This window comes from Heterocephalus glaber, unplaced genomic scaffold, assembly GCF_053883595.1.
Source record: "Heterocephalus glaber isolate CG9 unplaced genomic scaffold, H.glaber_assembly_v1.0 deba00001582, whole genome shotgun sequence".
NCBI classification, from domain to species: domain Eukaryota; kingdom Metazoa; phylum Chordata; class Mammalia; order Rodentia; family Bathyergidae; genus Heterocephalus; species Heterocephalus glaber.
Window position 1 is genome coordinate 108,259 of NW_028258362.1, and position 19,351 is coordinate 127,609.

The 19,351-nt window shown below is 42.2% G+C and overlaps 1 protein-coding gene across 1 annotated transcript in view; it reads left to right on the plus strand.

Moving 5' to 3' along the window:
• The first annotated feature begins 6,355 nt into the window (after positions 1 to 6,355).
• Positions 6,356 to 19,351, plus strand: part of LOC147823445 (uncharacterized) — a 33,963-nt gene continuing 20,967 nt past the window's right edge. The window contains exon 1 of the mRNA XM_087193234.1: positions 6,356 to 6,466. Within this exon, the coding sequence (XP_087049360.1) occupies positions 6,356 to 6,466 (111 nt within the window). The remainder of the gene's footprint in view (positions 6,467 to 19,351) is intronic.

Sequence of the window (19,351 nt, forward strand, 5' to 3'; positions counted from 1 at the left end):
TTCACGATACTTCACTTTCCAAGTCAGGAAAACTCAACAGTGGTGGCTACTGTAGTCTGTCCTCGGGGATTCTGAGCAGTGCAGATGTAATAGCCTGCATCGATGGTCTCAAAGTCTTCAACTGTGAGGATACTCTGGGAGATTCTTGTGGTGTGCCCGAGTCCTCTGTGGATCAGCCTCCAAGTATCTTGAATTGTTACAGGCCTTTCATCCTGTTCAATGACACCAACACAGACTGAAGCAAGAGCGACAAGCTGCTCTAAACAGCTCCCATCCACCCAACACACTGTTCCTTTCGAAGTGCAAAACTCACACTTCTGTGTGAGCTTTTTGTATTTGGTATGCAGTGCCCATGGGTTCTGGGAGCTTTTCCACTGTGTAATCAGTCAAGACTGCATTTTTTCCAAGTGGAGTCTTAAATTTTGGGATGCTGTTTGGTGATTTCTTTCTGCCCTCTTCTTCAGTAAGCTTATACTTAATAAAACGCATATTCTTTTGGAACTCTAAATGGAACTGGTATTGAGCATAAAAATATGGACCAAATTTTTCACTGCTTCCATCTTTATATTGCTCTCTTACATCTCCCCAAGTGGTTCTTATTCACAATTTAAAATCAGAAGCCCAAAGCACTCATTGTAAATGAAGAAGAACTCCTAGTTCGGCCTTGGGAGAGAAGAGGTACGATTAGGCATAAGAGCCATGGGACTTCAGAGGGAGGAAAGTTGTACTCTGAATGGATAAAATGATGCCCTAGATTATATGACATCCCTTTCTAGACGGAAATGGTCACTTTTGAGATGTTTCAGCCAAATTTAGTGATTAAAATGTAGTGTTTTCTGAATCAATTTAATACTAATGTTACTAAGTTAATATTTTCTGCTCATAAAATAGAAATTAACAATGTAAAAAATATCAGCCCTCTGTTGGGAATCATTATTAACATCGTCCCAGTGTGGCAACATTTTTTAATAACAAGTACCTGGTACTAGGATGCTGGAAAATATTACTCTTCAGGGATAGTTATTTCCCAGTCATGACAGCTTTTAGGTCAGAAGTATATTGGCCACTGAGAAGTGAAATCTCTTCTGGCAATAAAGGGATTATTCCATGTTGGTAGCAAAGCTATTTATTTCAGTGAGCAGAACATGCACAAAGGCTAAATATGCTGTAGTTGCTTTTATGGAAAGTCTATCTTTAAATGATCTCTGGCTTCACAGCACCTTTATGACAGGCCTATATTTATATTCCCACTTGGGTGTCTGCTCAGAGCTCCCATCACAGGGCACGGCTTGGATGGAGAATATTATGACAACACCGGAAGGAGGTAAGATTAATGTTTAGTAGACCCAGCAGATCAGGCTTTTAAAGACTGAGGTCCCTCCTTCCTCTTTGAGGCCACTGTTCACTAGAGGGGTGACCCGGAAAGGTGTATTCTCCTCTTTGGCTTCCCCCTTGACTCTACTTTCTGACTGCCAAGACATGGGCAGCTTCCTCCACAGAACCCTTCCAGCACGTTCTTCCTGGCTTGGAGCCAACCGACTACGAACTGAATCCTCTAAAACCTGTGAGCCAAAATAACTGTCTCCTCCTTTAAATCGTGGGTGTGGAGTATTATATCCCAGCTACAGGAAAATATCCAGCATGCAGCCCACCTCTGGTGGACCTTCGGCTTTTCCTATGGTCTCACCCTATTATTTCTGTTTTTATTTTCTCTCTTGTATTTTTATTTTGTCCTGTGGCAAATATGTTTGCAAGACACTTCAATTCCTTTTCGAGTTGAAGAAAGACATGTTGCCCAGTAAACACTAGTATTGGCCAATTGTAATTAATTGTATAATAGCATGACAGGAATCCAGATTTATCATCCTCACAATGGATGCTCTCCCGTGGCTGACTCTCAGCTTTTGGGGATCCAAAATAAATGGCTCTAGCCAGAGGATCATCTCAAATGTCCAAATGCTTCACTTCTCTGAGCTCCACATACTTTTTGGATGTAGTCAAGATTCTCCTGTTTTATGTTACATCAATATCCACATGTTCACCACTGGAAATTTAACACACCCAAAATGTCCAGTTGGTGGCTCCTAAACAGAGCCCTGCCTGATTCACTGCTGAATAGCTTGTTGTGGTCACCAGTGCTGCCAAGAGGTGTCTCTGTACTCCCGCTCCATCAACTGCCTCCTTTACACTGGAAGGAAATCTCTCCTCCCTCACGAAGCTTCTAATTACAATAGACTGTCAGGAATCTCCCCCACTTTCTCCTCGTGAAGTAATTTGCTCCCTTGTTCTCTATCCCTGGATACCTCCGGCTTCCTGTTATTACACTAGATCGTAATAAGGGAAGGGACTGAGCCCTATTTGGTTTATATTCCCTAAGTGACAAATCTGTATAGAGTACATGTAAGGATTCCCTAAACAAGAGTGATTTGAAATTGGATTGAACCAGACAGTTGAAAATGGCAAGAACCTTGAAAAGCAGGCATCCAGCTCTCCATTGTGTAGATGCTGTAGTTTGGGTCGCTCAAAGGCTCCTGTGCTGCAGGCTTGAACCCAGCCCATGGCACCTTTAGGAAGCGGTGGAACCTTTAGAAGGGGGTGGGGGAGGTCTTCTAGTCATTGTGGGCGTAGGGGAGAGTAAGACCCTCTCTGTCTCTTCCTTTTCCTCTTTTTCTGCTCTCCACCCATGAGGAGAGGGGTTTTGTTCCACCACAAACCCCCACCATGATGTGCTAACACTGGCCCAAATCCACAAGGCCAATAAATCACAGCCTGGAACCTCCAAAGTTGTAAGTCAAAATAAACCTTTCTTCTGTATCTCACAGTAACAGGAAGGTGAGACCAGAGATGGAAAAGCTGAGTCTCAGTCACAGAAGTGACATCCTGAGACCTACAGCTGCTGACCAATTGAGCAAGTCTTCCTAAGTCACTTGAGTACATGCTGAATACCCATTCATTAGATAAGAAATGGCCTATAAACCACTTCATGCAATGTCAAGTTCAGTGTATTACCCTAATTATTTCTAATTACACATAATTAAGTAGTGATTATTGTGGATACTACCGTACTATAGCAATGACAAACAACACACTCAGCATTGGAGAGAGAACATAGCAAATAAAAACACTGAAACTTAAGGAAACCACAATCTGGCTAAGGAGTTAAAACTAATATACATGGAAATATCTGAGAATAATTAAAGGAACCCTCACATAAGAATGGAAGAAATCCTGAAAGGGATTGCACCTGTGGGCTGAAGAGACTGAAGGTAGTTTGAAGAGGAGGTGAGACGAGGTAGACATATAAAGGTAGGGGGAGGCAGAGGGGGACTGCAGGACACCAGCAGGCAGCAACCACAGCGTACTTGCTCAGGAAACTATGAGCCATGCTGGGGTTGCGGGGATCTGGTCTGCAGTGTTCACTGTTGTGGCCCTGCTATGCAGTGTGTGGAAGCAGCCTAACAGTGACTGGCGACTTCATCCATTAATTCCAGAATAAGACAGAAGCAGAGGTTGGAAGTCACAGACGTATTGTTCAGAAGAGTGAGAGGGGTGCATGGTTCACTTACCAAGCAGCCAAGGAAGGAGCACTGGGGTCTGGGCTGGGTGTAGGAGGTGGCTGGGTGTGGTTGTGGTCTCACACACACATGTATACACACACACACGCACGCACACACATTTCATTTGGCGGAATGAAAGTCTTGGGCAACTGGAAAAAGTCAATTTCCGTTTTAAGGATGGAGCTAGATTTCAGGAGATAAAAAGTGGCAAAAAGAAAGTGAAGGTGGAGGTCTCCCCTGTGGATCATGGTGCCTAGCCACATTGCTGCAGAGCTCAGAACGAGGGTACAAAGCCAGCAGTTAACGAATGAATTCACTGAGCACCTTCTCTGGCCCCGGCACTTGTTCACATTGCAGTGACAGAATGTACAAGACGCCATTCCCACTGGGAAAGTAAGTGGGGCACATAAAAGTCTAACACCTGGGAATAACCCTAGCACCATCGTGAAGTCAGCTTGCTGTACCTTTAGCAGGATTGGGGGCGGAAGGAAGGAAATGCGCTGGAAAACGTTCTGCATATTTCCACCCCCTCTTCTACGCAGACCATATAAAACAGGAAATAAATTATTTAGCAGGATTAAAGTTTAATGCCTGGATTTAAAGTGTCCATTTCTGCTAATGGTCTTCCACAGTCCAAGCAGCAAGCAGCCCAAGTGGTGGAAGACAGACTACAGTCTTGGGGGGAAGGGCTAAAACTGTCATGAAATAGAGAAAAAATTTATTTAAACTTACAGAGCCACTGTTTGTAAAGAAATGCTTCATCCAACGACTGCGCTTTCACTTGTAACCAATGAACACCTCCAAAGAGGAAAGAAATGGAGGATGTGAAATGTGAATGGAGCAATAAAAGGTGCTGTGAAAAAAGTGAAATAAAATCAGTAGAACTTACATCAACTGGAGCAGCTCTGAATATCCCAACACATCAGCTCACCTCAGGCCATTTTCTTCCAAACTAGCCTTCCAGCTCTGACCCATGGAGAGCTCAGTGATGGACAAGGCCAGGATTCAAAGAGCATTTGTTCAAAATTTCAGATTTTGCATTTGCACGTGTGCATGTGTATGCACATACATGTGAGTGTGTGTGTGTGTGTGTGTGAATGTGTCTCCAGTTGGCTCCCGTGGCCTTTATAGGTATGGAATTCTATTCCCATCAGTGGAGCTCTGAAGCTTCCTGCATTCAGCCCAGGATACTCTCTTGTGAAGGTGGTTCAGAAGTCCTAGGATAGCACAAAGGAGGAAGCTGACACCTTCCATAGTCAGGGGCCATTATGCCTCTCAACCAGGACAATGACCAGGTAACAATGATGGAGTCCTCCTCCCAGACTCAGCCAGCCCAGGGCAGGAAGCAAGCTCCTGGTTATAAGATAATTATTCATTAGCTCCATAAACACTTCACGAGTGCAAATTAAAGTGGAAGGCACTGAAGTGGAGAGGAGGAATGCAGCGATGTCTAGAGCCTTCTCTGCTCTCAAGTTCCTCTAGAGCAAATCCTGCAGCAATTCTCAGTAGGATACCCAGGAAAAGCTCCAACATCCAAAGGGTCCTGAAGGATTTCAACATGTATAAAGTGAGAACGTGCTTTCCAGGGGAAGGATATCTCCTGAGAGGAGACAGAAGGAGGTGCACAATGGAGGTGCACTGCACAACACAAGCTGGCTGGACTGCTGTGAGAGGTGGCGATACAGACTATTTCTTTCCTATGACACCAGAGGAGGCATGGTTTGGCCAACAGCTGCCACACCCTGCCTCTCATTCCCCTTCACTCCCCAATGATTGCTGGAGGGTAGATTAGGACAACTTGCCCCAATGTCCTCCTGCTGCCCTTCAGGTCACTTTGTGGCCTCTCTCCAGGCCACTCTGACAGAGGGCAGCAGAGGTGTCCCTCCCCCACTCCAGCAGCTCTAGATGCTGCTGGCTTTTAAAAAAGCTGTAAGGGAAACCACCTCTAAATTAACATGACAACCCCATGTTTATAGCAGCACAGTTTGTAATAGCTAAAACTTGGAAACAGCCCAAATGCCCATCAACTGGAGACTGGATAAAGAAGATGTGGTTTTTCTATAAAATGGAGTACTATTCAGCCATAAATAATGAGAAACTAGAGACATTTATATCTAAATGGATGCACATTGAGGCCATACTCTTAAGTGAAATAAATAGGACACACATGTGTAAATAACAAATAGTTTCTCTGGTGTGAAATACTGAAAGTGTAAATAAGCTTCAAATCATATAATTGATACTAATTGATAATGTGAAATAGGAAGAAAAGGTCTAAAGGAGTTGGGGAAGTGAGAAGGGTAGGGGAAAGGAAAGAAGGGAAAAGAAAAAAATATGAGAAATGGAAAAAAAGTCTCTGTAAATAGGGAGAGGTGGAGGGCATGAAGTGAGGGCAGGGAAATGGGGAAAAAAATAAGAATTAAGATACATCATCTAGGGCTGGGGATTTAGCTCAGTGGTCCCAGTGCCTGCCTTGCAAGTGCAAGGTCTCGAGTTTGATCCCCGGTACCAAAAAAAAAAACCATACATCGTCTAAAGGTACAAGATCCCAATGATGAGTGTAACTGTATTTTATACCTAAAATGAACCGATAAACTTAATGAAAAAAAATTAACATGGCAAAAGCCAGGGAAGGATTTGGGCCCATTATTAATATCCCCAACCTCCCCAACTCCTCATAAGCTGTGATGAACACATCCACCCTTCCGAAGATTCCCTGGTTTTAGATCCATAATTTTCAGGGAGTCACAACAGCTGTCAATCAAACAGTCACATCTCCCTATCACCAAACTGACACCATGACAGCTGTGGCTGTTTTGGACACTCCATGCTGGCTTAAGGAGAACTTTGTCCTGACCATAGTAGCTATGAATTTGGACCAAGCAGTAAAATTGAATTTGGACCAATCGGTAGACTCAGACTGGAAGGCTTGCATTTAGACCAGTTCAGGCCAATCAACAGGCCCAAATTTGGACCAATCACAGCCTGCCATGGCTATGTAAGCACCAGTCTTCTTGCACTCCTCAAACTGGTCTAGGAGAACTCCCTCTTGTGCACCGATTCCCCTTATGCTGCAGCACAGGTCCTGTTCAAGTAAAGCCTTGCTCTGGTAGTCCTATCCATCTGCTCATGATTTGTTTCTTGGGTAGTGTGGACTCAGATGGGCCTATAAATCTACTTGGGAATTATCCTGAGTAGTGTGGACTGAATGGTCACTTTGTAAAAAAGAGTTATAAGCACTAGGGGCTGTTAGAGCTGAAGGCATCTAGTGACCAACAACCAAGGAAGATCAGCAACAGAGAGCAGCAGCTGCCAGAGTCGACTGGTGCCAACTGGCACAGCTGGCATCAACTGGTGGTGGCTGGCAGCAGCAGAGACCAGCAAGAGGCAGAGCTGAGTGATGGAATCCAGCTGTTGATCAGCAGCATCAGGGCCCAGAGCTGCAACACTAAGAGCTGAGGGCCATCGGTGCCCAAAGCCATGAGGAGAGCTGCACTTTATGGGTTCAAAGCAAGAGGACTCTCCACTGATTGGTGACATTTGCTTGCCCAGATGGGACACATCTTTTGTGAAGGTCACCAAGAAAAGGACAGACAATGCTAACAATCAGCATAGACCTACTTCATGGATGACAAGTGGCCAACTGCTAAGGTCCTGCCCTGGCTGTCCCAAGCTGTGTGGCCTTTTCCAACTGAGCAGCACAAACGCCCTCTGCCTTCTGTTCTATAGCCAGCTTCTATTTCTGTCTCTGCTTTCTTTTTCTCTGTCTCGTGTTTTCTGGTTTAAAATTCTGGTACTTAAAAAGGCTCTCTTTATCAGCTGCCCAAGTGGGAAAAACTGGTTCCATAATTATGCATTCTGATGTATGCTAGACACCCACAGTAGGATGGGTTGAGGCCATAAGCCTGGTGTGTGTGTCAAAATATTGGCTGGGAGGGCAGAGTGAGACAATGAACAGATAGACACCAACAGTAGGGTGGTTGGGGCCATGATGAACTTGGCATGATCACCCAGAGTTAATCAAGTGCTAGGCAGGTTGCACCTCTTTAGTCCTTGAAGAAGTAGTTCTGTGGCTTGGTTTGGTGCACATTTATCAGAGTATTGGGCTTTATTGGTTTGTTGGTTCAAGGGATGATTCATTCTTTTCCTGCTGGAAATGGATTTTCTGCATAGGGGTTCCGAGTTCCTCAGAGTTTCTTGTATTTAATTTATGCTGTCTGCTCCGTATTGCTATTGTGCCTGTGTAAGTGATTTGTGGCTGAAACAATCTTCGGATTGTGTACTTGTCTGGGAAAGTACTGAGCCTGCGGTTTATTTGGTTTATTTTGCTGACTGTTGCTGAAGTCTAGTCTGTTACCATCTTCTCTTGTGATTCTGTTTGTTGTTGCTATGTTTCCTAGAGGTATTAAGGATATGGTGCATGAAGGAACTTTTCCTTTTGGTAGTTGGTTGCTGTAGCTCTCTCATCCTAGATAGTGGCCAAATAGGCAGCAAGTCTAGGTTTCTTGACACTCAATCTGGTAAAGGTCCTACCAAACATGGGACTTGTCACTAGGATACCTTTTAACTAATTGGTGTAAATTTAAAGCGGATGGCTTAAAGAAAAGGGGCTGACCAGTTTGGTTCAATATAAACTGGGAGATCAGGAAGACCAAGAACACTGGCCAAAGAATGGGTGTCTGAATTGTACTACCGTTTTCAGCCAGATTTGTTCTGTAAAAGGGAAAGAAGGGCAAGAAATCCCTTATATCCAGGTTACTATGAAGTTATTTGTGGGGCTGCAGTTTCTAAATCCCTCCAGACACAGACATCCTACCAGACCCACTTCCAACTGGCACCTTGCTGGGAAATGTCTGTACCTCTCTCTTACTCAGTGTGGGGCCCTACAGCATCAGATGTGAGGCCACCCTTTCTGACTCTTGAGCCAACTGATAGCTCCCTTTCCTCTATTACCACCTCTCACCAACATCTACCCTGCCAATCATATCTTTGATAGGTCTGAGATCAGGAAGCAAAGTAGTACCCCACTTTACTCAGGGGAACCTGCTCCCATTACAGGAAGTGTCAGGAGGGAATGGGGAAGTCTTCGTAGTCCATGTCCCCTTTTCAGTGATAGACAAATCTCAGTGTAAACAGAGGTTAGGCATTCTTTTTGGAGAATCTTGATGAATTTATAAATGCATTTATTAAGTTGAGAATAACTTGTTCTGGCTTGGGGGTTATTAAGTGTTAACCATTGCTGCACTTCTAATGAAAAAGAAGGTAATTGTAAAAAACTGCTAAAGTACCTGATGGGTTGACAGTAATACTTCAGACCACAATGTCAAGAGGTCTGGAGGTACACAGTTTCCATACAGTCTTCATACAGATACTAAATGGGACTCTGAAAAGCTTATTCATAGGGACAGATTGAAGCATTTTGTAACTTGCTCCTGAAGGAATAGAAAAGTAATACCTGGATAAAGCCTATCAATTATGACAGGGTTAAAGAGGTAACAAAAGAGGAGAATCCTGCTGTATTTTTCAGTCATTTCCCAGGAGCCTTCTGAAAGCATACTAATACCAGACCAGAGTTGGGAGAAGCTCTAATAGCCAGGCATTTCCTGATGCAGTCTGTTCCCAATATTAGAAGTCTCAAAAATTTGAGGCACAACCCCAAACCCCACTGTCAATTTTAGTGAAAGAGGCCCTCAAAGTTTATAATAACTGGGCCAGCCAGAAGAGGCAAAGAAAGATAAAAAAAAAATTAGAGGAAAAAGACACTGCTTTTGGTTGTTTTTATTCAACTACTGCCTAAGGGTAACTCACAAGACCCTCAAAACTAAACTCAGCGAAGATTAAGGAGAAACAAGTGTGTGTAGTGTTGGGAGAAGGGTCACTGTAAAGGATCAATCGAGAAATGGTCATACAATAACTCACTTCAAGTCCAAGATTGGACGTACTCCCCTGAAAGAGAGAACCTACCCCTGGACTGAGGAGGTCCAAGGATTTCCCAGGCTCTACCAATTATTAGAAGGCATCGCCATTACTCTAGAGGAGACTTAGGTAACCACTGGTATGGCAAGTAAAGAAAAACATATTAATTTTCTTTTGAACACTAGGGTCTTTGTTACAAAAACTCTGCCTAGGAATGTTTTGTTTAGCTTATGTAAAATGTGGGTCACTAAGTTCTATGGCTCTTACTTTGAGCCCCATTACCTGAGTTCTAGCAATCCTATCGTTAAAGGAGTTCATGAGGCACTTCAATGCCTTTCTGGGAATGGTTGTCTTCAACCACATAGGGATGCCTGGGTTTATCTGACAGGGGGATGTCTTATTGTCACCCTTTGTTACTCTGATGCACAGAGGCTAACAATAAGAGTCCTTACTGAAAGACTAGGAGATGTCCTATGGCTGGTACCCTACTGCTGTAAGTACTTACACATGGTGGCACTGCAGTTACCTGTTTGTCTAGAAGTAGTAGCTACAACTGCCTTCCTGGTGGGAACATCTACTAAGTCATCCCACAGCCAATCTTTGGGAATACAGACACCCTCACCAGGGCCAAGCTATCTTAAGGGCAAAAGGATATCAGTGGATGACCAGAGACCTTGTGAGCTAGGTGCTATCAGTATTTTTATGTTCTTGATAACAAACTGAGGCCAGAGAGGTTAGGAAACTTTCCAGAGGTTATATAGGAAGTCCCAGAGCCACAGGGGACTTGGAAGCTCAGTTTAAATAACTTTCCCAGGGCCACTCAACTAGACCCAGATTTTCTGCCTTGAACACTCTGTGTTGATCCATTAGCATAACATACAAAAAAGTAAGAGGTAAAGTAAAATAAAGTGTAATTAAATATCCTTACATATCCTTACTCAACATTGATTTCAAGAGTTAGTTGGTTGGCTTCCACCACATGCAAGGAACTGTGCCAAGAATTAAGGGAGATAAAGGCTCATGAGTATTTGCTTTTGCATTTTCAACTGTTGCTAAAGGGCCTGTGTTTACTTCAAGTCTTGATTTAAGAATGTGCCAGAAAGGAATCGCTCCACAATATTCGGGGAATGGAGCCATATGAACAGAGAACAAATTCTGGGAAACAGACATATTGAAGTTGTCACCATTTACATTTTTTAAAAGAAAGGAAAAAGACATATGCATAAGAACTCATAGAGAACCAAATATGTGAACTAAAGAACTTCAAAGTAAATATAGATCCAATATTAGAAATTAGGCTGGTATCTGTCTATCACGTATCATCTATCTGTTTATCATCTACTATCTATCAATCTATAAAGTGTGATAAAAATAGCGTATTTAAGTTAGAAAATGTATTAATCTCCCTCAGAAAACTTCCCCTCACTTAAAATACACTTATCCCATCATTCTTGCCACTTTCTGAAGCAAATCTGGAAGTCTTCTTTCATGAGTGTCTTTACTTGTTATGATAAAAAAATAGGGTAAATGCTGCTGCCTAGTGCCATGCAATGGAAAAGCAGTTTTGTACCAATATTTTTTGAAGGAATTCAGGACACTGAGGCACCTCAACAGTGAGATTAAAGACATTCATGAAAGAGGACTTCCAGAACTGCTTCAGGAAGTGGCAAGAATGATGAAAAAAGTTTGAAATGATCAGGGGTATTCTGAGGGAGATTAATAGCAATGTGTCTTTTACTGTAATACTTTTAAAATTTAAACATTCATTGTATCCTTCAATTACATCTCTTATCTATGATCTATTTAACCGTCATCTATTTATTGATCTATTATCTGTCTCTACATTTGAGTACTAGCCAAGAAACTAGTTCAAACTCTTATAATATACAATATTCCAACAACCAGTTATGCTAATGTGTGTGAAATGTGCCTCAGGTCTTTCTACTACAATGACTTATGCTGAGTCTTCTGTATTATTGAGAAAGAAGTAAGACCAGGCACTTTCACTCTCTCACATTTGTGATGTCCCTCTGGCCCAGCTAGCTTCTCTCTCATTTTTCCAGCTCCTTGGCACTGACCAGACTCTGAGCATCAGGCTAGGATATTCCCCTTCCTCCTCCTTCTACCTTTTCAGCCTGCTGACATCATTATTTTTTGCCTCTCTGTCCAGCACACCTGGCTTCTTTATCAAAGGAAATCTCTTCCTTCTCAGAGATATCTTATATTCTGAAAACATGAGGCATGGATATCCCTTTGATATCCCAAACCAAAACCAGGCCTACATACCAGAGATCGGTCTAACAGAAAGTTGATCAGGACACCTAGAATAATGTCTGAAAATGCACAGAGCTTAGGGTGCAACCCATAGGAACTGATCATTGTTACCTTGAGAGGTGTATAATGACAGTGATGGCAGAAAATGGAACAGAATCCAAGAGGACAAGAGATCCAAGACATTTAGTTAAGCCTACTATGGTATAAAAGACATAATGCAGAAAAGTATTTATGACATATAAGAGGAAATTAATCAGAATTGTCTATATATTTTGGTGCAATTTTTCCACATAAAGATAGACTCAGAAGCCGAGCACAGTGGCATACTGGTAGGGTGAGGCAGGAGGATTACATGTTTGAGCCCAACCTGGGCAATTTAAGAATTTAGAAGAACCCTGTCCCAAAAAATAAAAAAGAGCTGCTCAGGTGTTGCTTGGTGTAAAAGCCCTGGGTTCAATGTTCAGTACTACATTAAATTCTTTAAAGATCTCAAAGATTTTACACCATAGAGTTGACAGTGTATCCTGGAATTCTCAGTGGCCAGGTTTTTCTTTTTGCTTTATCTATAAAGTTTCTAAAATAAATGAGCCTGTGTTATTTTTAATAAGAAAAACTATCATAAAAGCAAAAGAAGTTTAACCACATACACAACTGCAGAACAGATGGTCTGTAAATGTGTTGTTATGGCTGGCTCATGTGTCTTTTAAATATGTGGAGGTGACTTACATCACATCACCTTTTTAGAATGTGAATTTCCAATAGGAAGGGCCAGCAGGAATTCCTTTGGAGGCTTAAAAAATCCAGGCTATCATTTTATGATGGTTCATCAAAATCATGCCCATTTGAATGTAAAAATAATTAGGAATGCAGGCTGACTTTGTTCTTGAACAGATTGCTTACATGTGTGGACCTCCCTAGGCCTTGCCATCCCTCTGCAGCTTAGCCTTGGCCTCCCGAGCGCCCAGACCCTAGTGAGCCTTGCTTCTTACTTACTGGCCATTCTACTCTTACCCTGTAAGATTAGTGCTAAGGGCATCAGTGCTACTCTGTGGGTAACATCATATAAAGATCTCCACCATGCTTAGCTGAATACTTATGGTCATGTATTCTAGGAAGAAAAGGATCAGAGGAAGAGGGAGGGACAGAATACAATGGAGCAAGCCTCTGCCACTCTTGCAAGGAGAATAAGCTGTGGATTACTAAGGAGCAAGCCAATAGCCACAGTGAGCACATTTATGGCCAAGATAGACTAGTGAATGCAGAGACTGTCTGGCCGGGGCCCATTCATGCAGGCCACTGTAGGGTGGCTGTGGAGAAAAGTCCACCAAACCTCCCTCTTACCAGCGTTTTTATGGGACCTGCTCATACTACTGGCAGTTTGTGGGCAAATCTGAACAAACATCCGAAACCTAAAGAAACAGACTGCTTTCTTGACAAGGGGGTTGGGAATTTAGCTCAAGTCTAGCTTACTTTATTAAAAGTTGTAAATTAAGGCTGCCCTGGTGGAGCATACCTGTAATTCCAGCACTCTGGGAGGCTGAGAGAGGAAGATTTCGAGTTTGAGTTTAGCCTGAGCAACTTAAGTGACTTAGCGAAGACTCTGTCTCAAAATAAAACACGACAAAAGGCCAGGGATGGAGCTCAATGCAAAGGTCTGGGTCAAGTTTCAAGTACTACAATAATAATAACAACAATAGCAAATGAAAGCTGTAAAATTAAGACAGCCTCTTACCCTCTGTGACTCTAACCTGATCATTTGTACAATGTAGAGTCCAACCCAGATGAGTGGTTCCCCAAGCTGACACAGCCCCTTCTTTTTGCCCCTACTTTCCACCTCCTCCATCTTAGCATCTGCAACTGAGGAGACGTCTATGGAAAGGATGATTAGCGTTTCTGGCTAGTTAATCTAGAAGGTTCTATACTGGGGTCTAGAATGACAGCAGTAAAAAAATCATCTAAGATGTACATGTAAAACTCCCCATCATAAATGTATTCATTATGTATTGCAAATATGTACTAATAAAAAAATTCAAAAGAACCGAGGAAATCAATCACTCAGCATTAGTCTGCCTCCAACCCTGCACACAGCTGTCTTCTTTCTTCCTTGTTAGTCTTCACGAAGTCACACCTGACCCAAGCTGTCTTATGAGGCTCTGCAATTGCATCTGGTATGGTTTTTTTTCTCACTAGTTCATAAGCTGGTTGAGGTTAGAAGCATTTCTGGCTCTCTTCTCGTATGCCTGTCTGATGTCATGAACTGTTTTTATATATAAAGTAGGCAGAAAACATGTTTGGCATGCACTCCACTCAGCTGAACAGCTCTTAATCGCAAGCTGTGACATCCTTACTGCGGTCAGCCCTCCTGCTCGTGTATGTTTAACTGCTATCATCTGCCTCTTTTCCCAAGCTGCGCACCGGCACGTGCAATGTATTGTGCCCTTCCATGAGCAACCAAGGAAAGTACAGCCATGCAGGCACATTCTCTCACATTAGTTTTGGTTGCTGCGCAGGGTCCTATGCCCCCTGCCTTGTCTCAGCTACCAATTCAAGTTCATACACAAGAATAGTATTGTCACACTTCCTGACCTCCAGGAGGCAAATGAGACACCAAATCTCATTTGGTTTAAAGGGTAGGCTGGGTGAGAAAGGCTTTGGGCAGTAAGACTGATCCAGAAGACAGAGTAGGGGGAAGTCAGGATGGAGCCCAAAAGTCAATGCAGCCAAGAGTTTGAGCAGTAAGTCACCAAGCAAGTCCAGTGACAGCATCCTAAGTCCCCAGGACAGAGTAGAGAAGTTGGGAATGCAGGGTGCAAGGGGAAATGGGAGGCTCTGGGCAGACTCCTCAGGGAAGCGACTTAGCAACTGTGCACCTGCAGCTGCTGGGTGACAGGACTGGAGGTCTCAAGGGAGCCCAGTGCAGAGCCTGGAAGAAAAACTGATTTCTTGGACTGCTGTTTTTTTTTTAATTCTCTGTCATTGTACACAGTTCTATACCAGCAGACTTAAAACTTACCAGTTTATATTTTATCCTTTATTCTATTTTCTTTTGCTCCCTCTTCTGATGTATCTTTAAAAATGGTTTTATTTAAATTTTACATATTGAAATACTTGGTAAAATTGATCATGCTAGCTGGGCACGAGGGTACATGGCTCTAATCCTAGCACTTGGGAGGCTGAGGCAGGAGGATAGAAAGTTCAAGGCCAGCTTGGGTGATACAGTGATACCCTGTCTCAAAAAGAATAAAAGAAGAAGCACATACTATGATAACACTAGTTTTCAGTTTTTCACATTAACCTCCACATCTCAACCACATATACACATATTTGTTAAAGCAGGATTTCATTAATAAAACACATGCAGTCACTCAAAGTTACACCGTAAACAACGTTCCACTGTGCAACAGTCTCGAAAATTATCATCAAAAGTAGTTTTGTGGTATTCCTATTGTGTTTTGGTTACATGCATTAAGTTGACTGTATTATATATGTTTCTTCAATGTCTGAATGCTGTACAATATATCTGGGATAATCAAACCTAGACTTACCAGAATGCTCAAAAATGAACTGTTTTACTTATTTAACATGCTCTTAAAATAAGAGTTAGCAGAAGACATTTTTTCCCTTTTAGTGACTTGACTGGGGGGGGGGCGGGGGCGGTGCTGGATCTTAGCATACCTGAGGACCATTGGGGTGAATACACAGTTACAGACTACCAGTCAGCTTTCCACCACTGTGACAAAATACCTGACATAATCAACTTTCAAGGTGGAAAGGTTTCTTTTGGCTCATAGTTCCGGAGGTTTCAGCCTATGATTGCTTAGCTCATTGCCTTTGGGCCTGTAGTGAGGCGGAACATCATGGTGGAAACACATGGCAGAGGAAGGTGCTCAACTCTCGGCAGCTGGGGAGCAAAGAGAGAGAAAGGAAAGGGCTAGTCCCCAATATCCTCTTTGAGGCATGCGCCCAATGACCTACCTGCCAGGCCTCCACCTCCTAAAGGTTCCATCACCTCCCAAAAGTGATCAAACTTTGGACACATGGGACTTCGGGAGACATTCTAGATGCAAATTATAGCATGGACAACATAGAGTTTGTAGGAAATGGAGCTATGAGTCTAAAACATTTTCTTGAAGCAAATTTTCAAAACAACTGCCTGTGTCCTTGTGATTTACCTCTTTAGGATCCAGTAGTGTGAATAAAACTAACTCATCATTATTGAGACAGCCAAGCACTTTACGTGCATGATCTCATATTCTTGACAGCACAATGAGACTGATTCATTATTACTCTCCCCCACCCACATCCTAAACAGAGCAAAGCTGTGTTTTTATACAACCTGAACACTGTCAGAACATTTTGTACACCGGGAGAAGCCTTGTCTCCTGCCACGCCCATCAGTCCATCTCTGGGGATACATGCAAGGGCCTGGTGCTGGTGCCATGAAGTCTGGGAAGAGAGAACTCCATCTTCAGGTCTGGATGGGTTACTTGTTTTTAATTTCTGGAATAAAAATCCACTTGTAGGTAAGTATCTGCGTTTGGCTACAGCATACGTGTTCTATTTGCCACTGCCACTGGAGCCCAGCTGCTGCTCTAGGTGAGGATGAAGGGCAGAGAAAGCCTCACAGTCTTCATTTGTTTTGCCCAGAAAATAAGGAAAAGCCAGCTTTGAGGGAAAGTGAGTTTGCAGTTGAAAGACAATTGCCTAACACTGCTATCTAGAATATATAAAGAACTTAAAAAGATCAGACGCCCCAAATTTAAAGACCCAGTTAAAAAATGGGCACCTGAAATGAACAGACATTTCTCAGACAAAGAAATAAAAGCAACAGATAAACATATGAAAAAATGTTCAACGTCACTGGTCATTCAAGAGATGCAGATGAAAACAATGCTGAGATTCCACCTCACCCCAGAAAGAATGGCTGCTATTATGAAATCAACCAATAACAAATGCTGGAGGGGTTGTGGGGAGAAAGGAACCCTTCTCCATTGTTGGTGGGAGTGCAGACTGGTGCAACCACTATGGAAATCAATATGGAAATACCTCAAAAAACTAGGATTAGAGGTCCCATCTGACCCAGCTATTCCCCTGCTGGGTATCTTCCCAAAAGAATTAAAAGCTTCATACCACAGTGATATATGTACACCCATGTTTATAGCAACAGAGTTTGTAATCGCTAAAACTTGGAAACAGCCCAATTGCCCATCAACTGGTGACTGGATAAAGAAGATATAAATTTTTTATAAAATGGAGTACTACTCAGCCACGAAGAACAAGAAATTAGAGCCATTTATAACTAAGTGGATGCACACTGAGGCCATAATCTTAAGTGAAATAAATAGGACACACATGTGAAAATAACAAACAGTTTCTCTGGTGTGAGAAATTGAAAGTGTAAATAAGGATCAAATTGTCTAATTGATAATTTGAAATAGGAAGAAAAGGTCTAAAGGGGAAGGGGAAGTGGGAGGGATAGGGGTGAGGAAAGGAAAGAAGAAAAAGGAAAAAATATGAGAAGGTAAAAATGGAAAAGGTCTCTGTAAATAGGGAGAAGTGGAGGGGTTGAAGGGAGGGCAGGGGAATGGGGAAAAACTAAGAACCAAGATATGTCATGTAAAGGTGCAAGTTCTCAATGATGAATGTAACTGTTTTTGTATACTAAAATGTACCAATAAACTTAATGGCAAAAAGACCCCAAAAACTTGCCTAACAATGTACATGCACTTAAATGTACTGAATCACATACATAAAAATGACTACGATGGTAATTTTCTATTATGTCTACTTTATCAAAATGAATTTGATTGAGGGGAAAAAGATACCTTCCTCTCAATTTACCACTGTGGCGTTGTCCGCAATATTTACCAAAGTCTGTACAGGCTTTCTCTAAGTAGCGGTAATCTGTTTCCAAACTCTTCTTCACATCTTTTTCTTTTAAAGCATCCTCCAGACCACTCCTTGCCCAGGCTGCAGGAGGAGACTGGAGGGGGCCATTGTCTGCTTCCCAGGCCCACCCTCCTTTATTGGTACATTTTAGGTATACACTATAATGACATTCATCATTGAAAATTTGCACCTTTACATAATCTCTCTTGGTTCTTATTTTTCCCCCTTCGCCTGCCATCCCTTCAACCCCTCCATCCTTCCCTATTTACAAAGACTTTGTTTCCATTTTTTTCATTTTCTCATATTCCATTCCCTTCTTTCCTTTCCCCTACCCCTCCAACTTCCCCTTCCCCTTTGCCCCTTTTCTTCCTATTTCACATCATCTATTATACCTTTTAGTCCTTATTTACACTTTCAGCTTCTCATACTGGAGAAACTATTTGGTATTTACACATGTGTGTCTTATTTATTTCATTTAAGAGTATTGCCTCAATGTGCATTCATTTAGCTATAAATGTCTCTAATTTCTCATTTTTTATGGCTAGTAGTACTTCATTTTATAAAACAACAACAACAACAACAAAAAACCACTTTCTTTATCCACTCTCCAGTTGATGGGCAATCGGGCTGCTTCCAAGTTTTAGCTATTACAAATTGTGCTGCTATGAACATGGGTGCACACATATCACTGTGGTAGGATTCTTTTAATTCTTTGGGAAAGATACCCAGCACGGGAACAGCTGGGTCAAATGGGACTTCCAGTCCTAGTTCTTTGAGGCATCTTCATACTGATTTCCATAGTGGTTGCACCAGTCTACACTCCCACCAGCAGTAGAGAAGGGTTCCTCTTTCCCCATAGCCCCACCAGCATTTGTTATTGGTTGATTTCATGATAGCAGCCATTCTTTCTGGAGTGAGGTGGAAACTCAGCATTGTTTTCTTTTGCATCTCTCGAATGACCAGTAATGTTGAACATTTTTTCATATGTTTATTTGCCATTTCTACTTCTAAACAAAATTGACAAACCTTGAGCCAACCTTATCAGAAAAAGGAAAGAAAATGCCCAAATCCATGCAATTAGGAATGAAAAGGGTGAAATTACAACGGACCCAGAAGAAATCCAGAGGATCATCAATACCTACTTCCAGAACCTATACGCCAATAAGATGGAAAACACAGAATAAATGGCCAGATTCCTAGATAAGTATGAATTACCAAAGTTGAACGAAGAAGACTTAAAAATTCTAAACAACCCAATATGGACCAATGAAATTGAAAACACAATTAAAAACTTAACAACTAAAAAAAACCCTAGTCCTGATGGCTTCACTGCTGAATTCTTCAAGACCTTCAGAGAGGAACTACTGCCACTACTGTTTCAACTCTTCAATGAAATTGAAAGGGAAGCAATACTCCCAAATTCATTTCTGGAAGCAAGCATCACCGTGATCTCCAAAGCAGAGAAAGACCCAACCGAAAAGAAAACTATAGGCCAATCTCACTAATGAACATAGATGCAAAAATCCTTAATAAGATACTGGCAAATGGAATGCAGAAGATCAGCAAGAAGGTCATATACCCTGACCAAGTGGGATTCATCTCAGGGATGCAGGGATGGTTCACAATATGCAAATCAATAAATGTAATACACTATATCAATAGAGCCAAGGACAAAAACCATATGATCATCTCAATTGATGCAGAAAAAGCCTTCG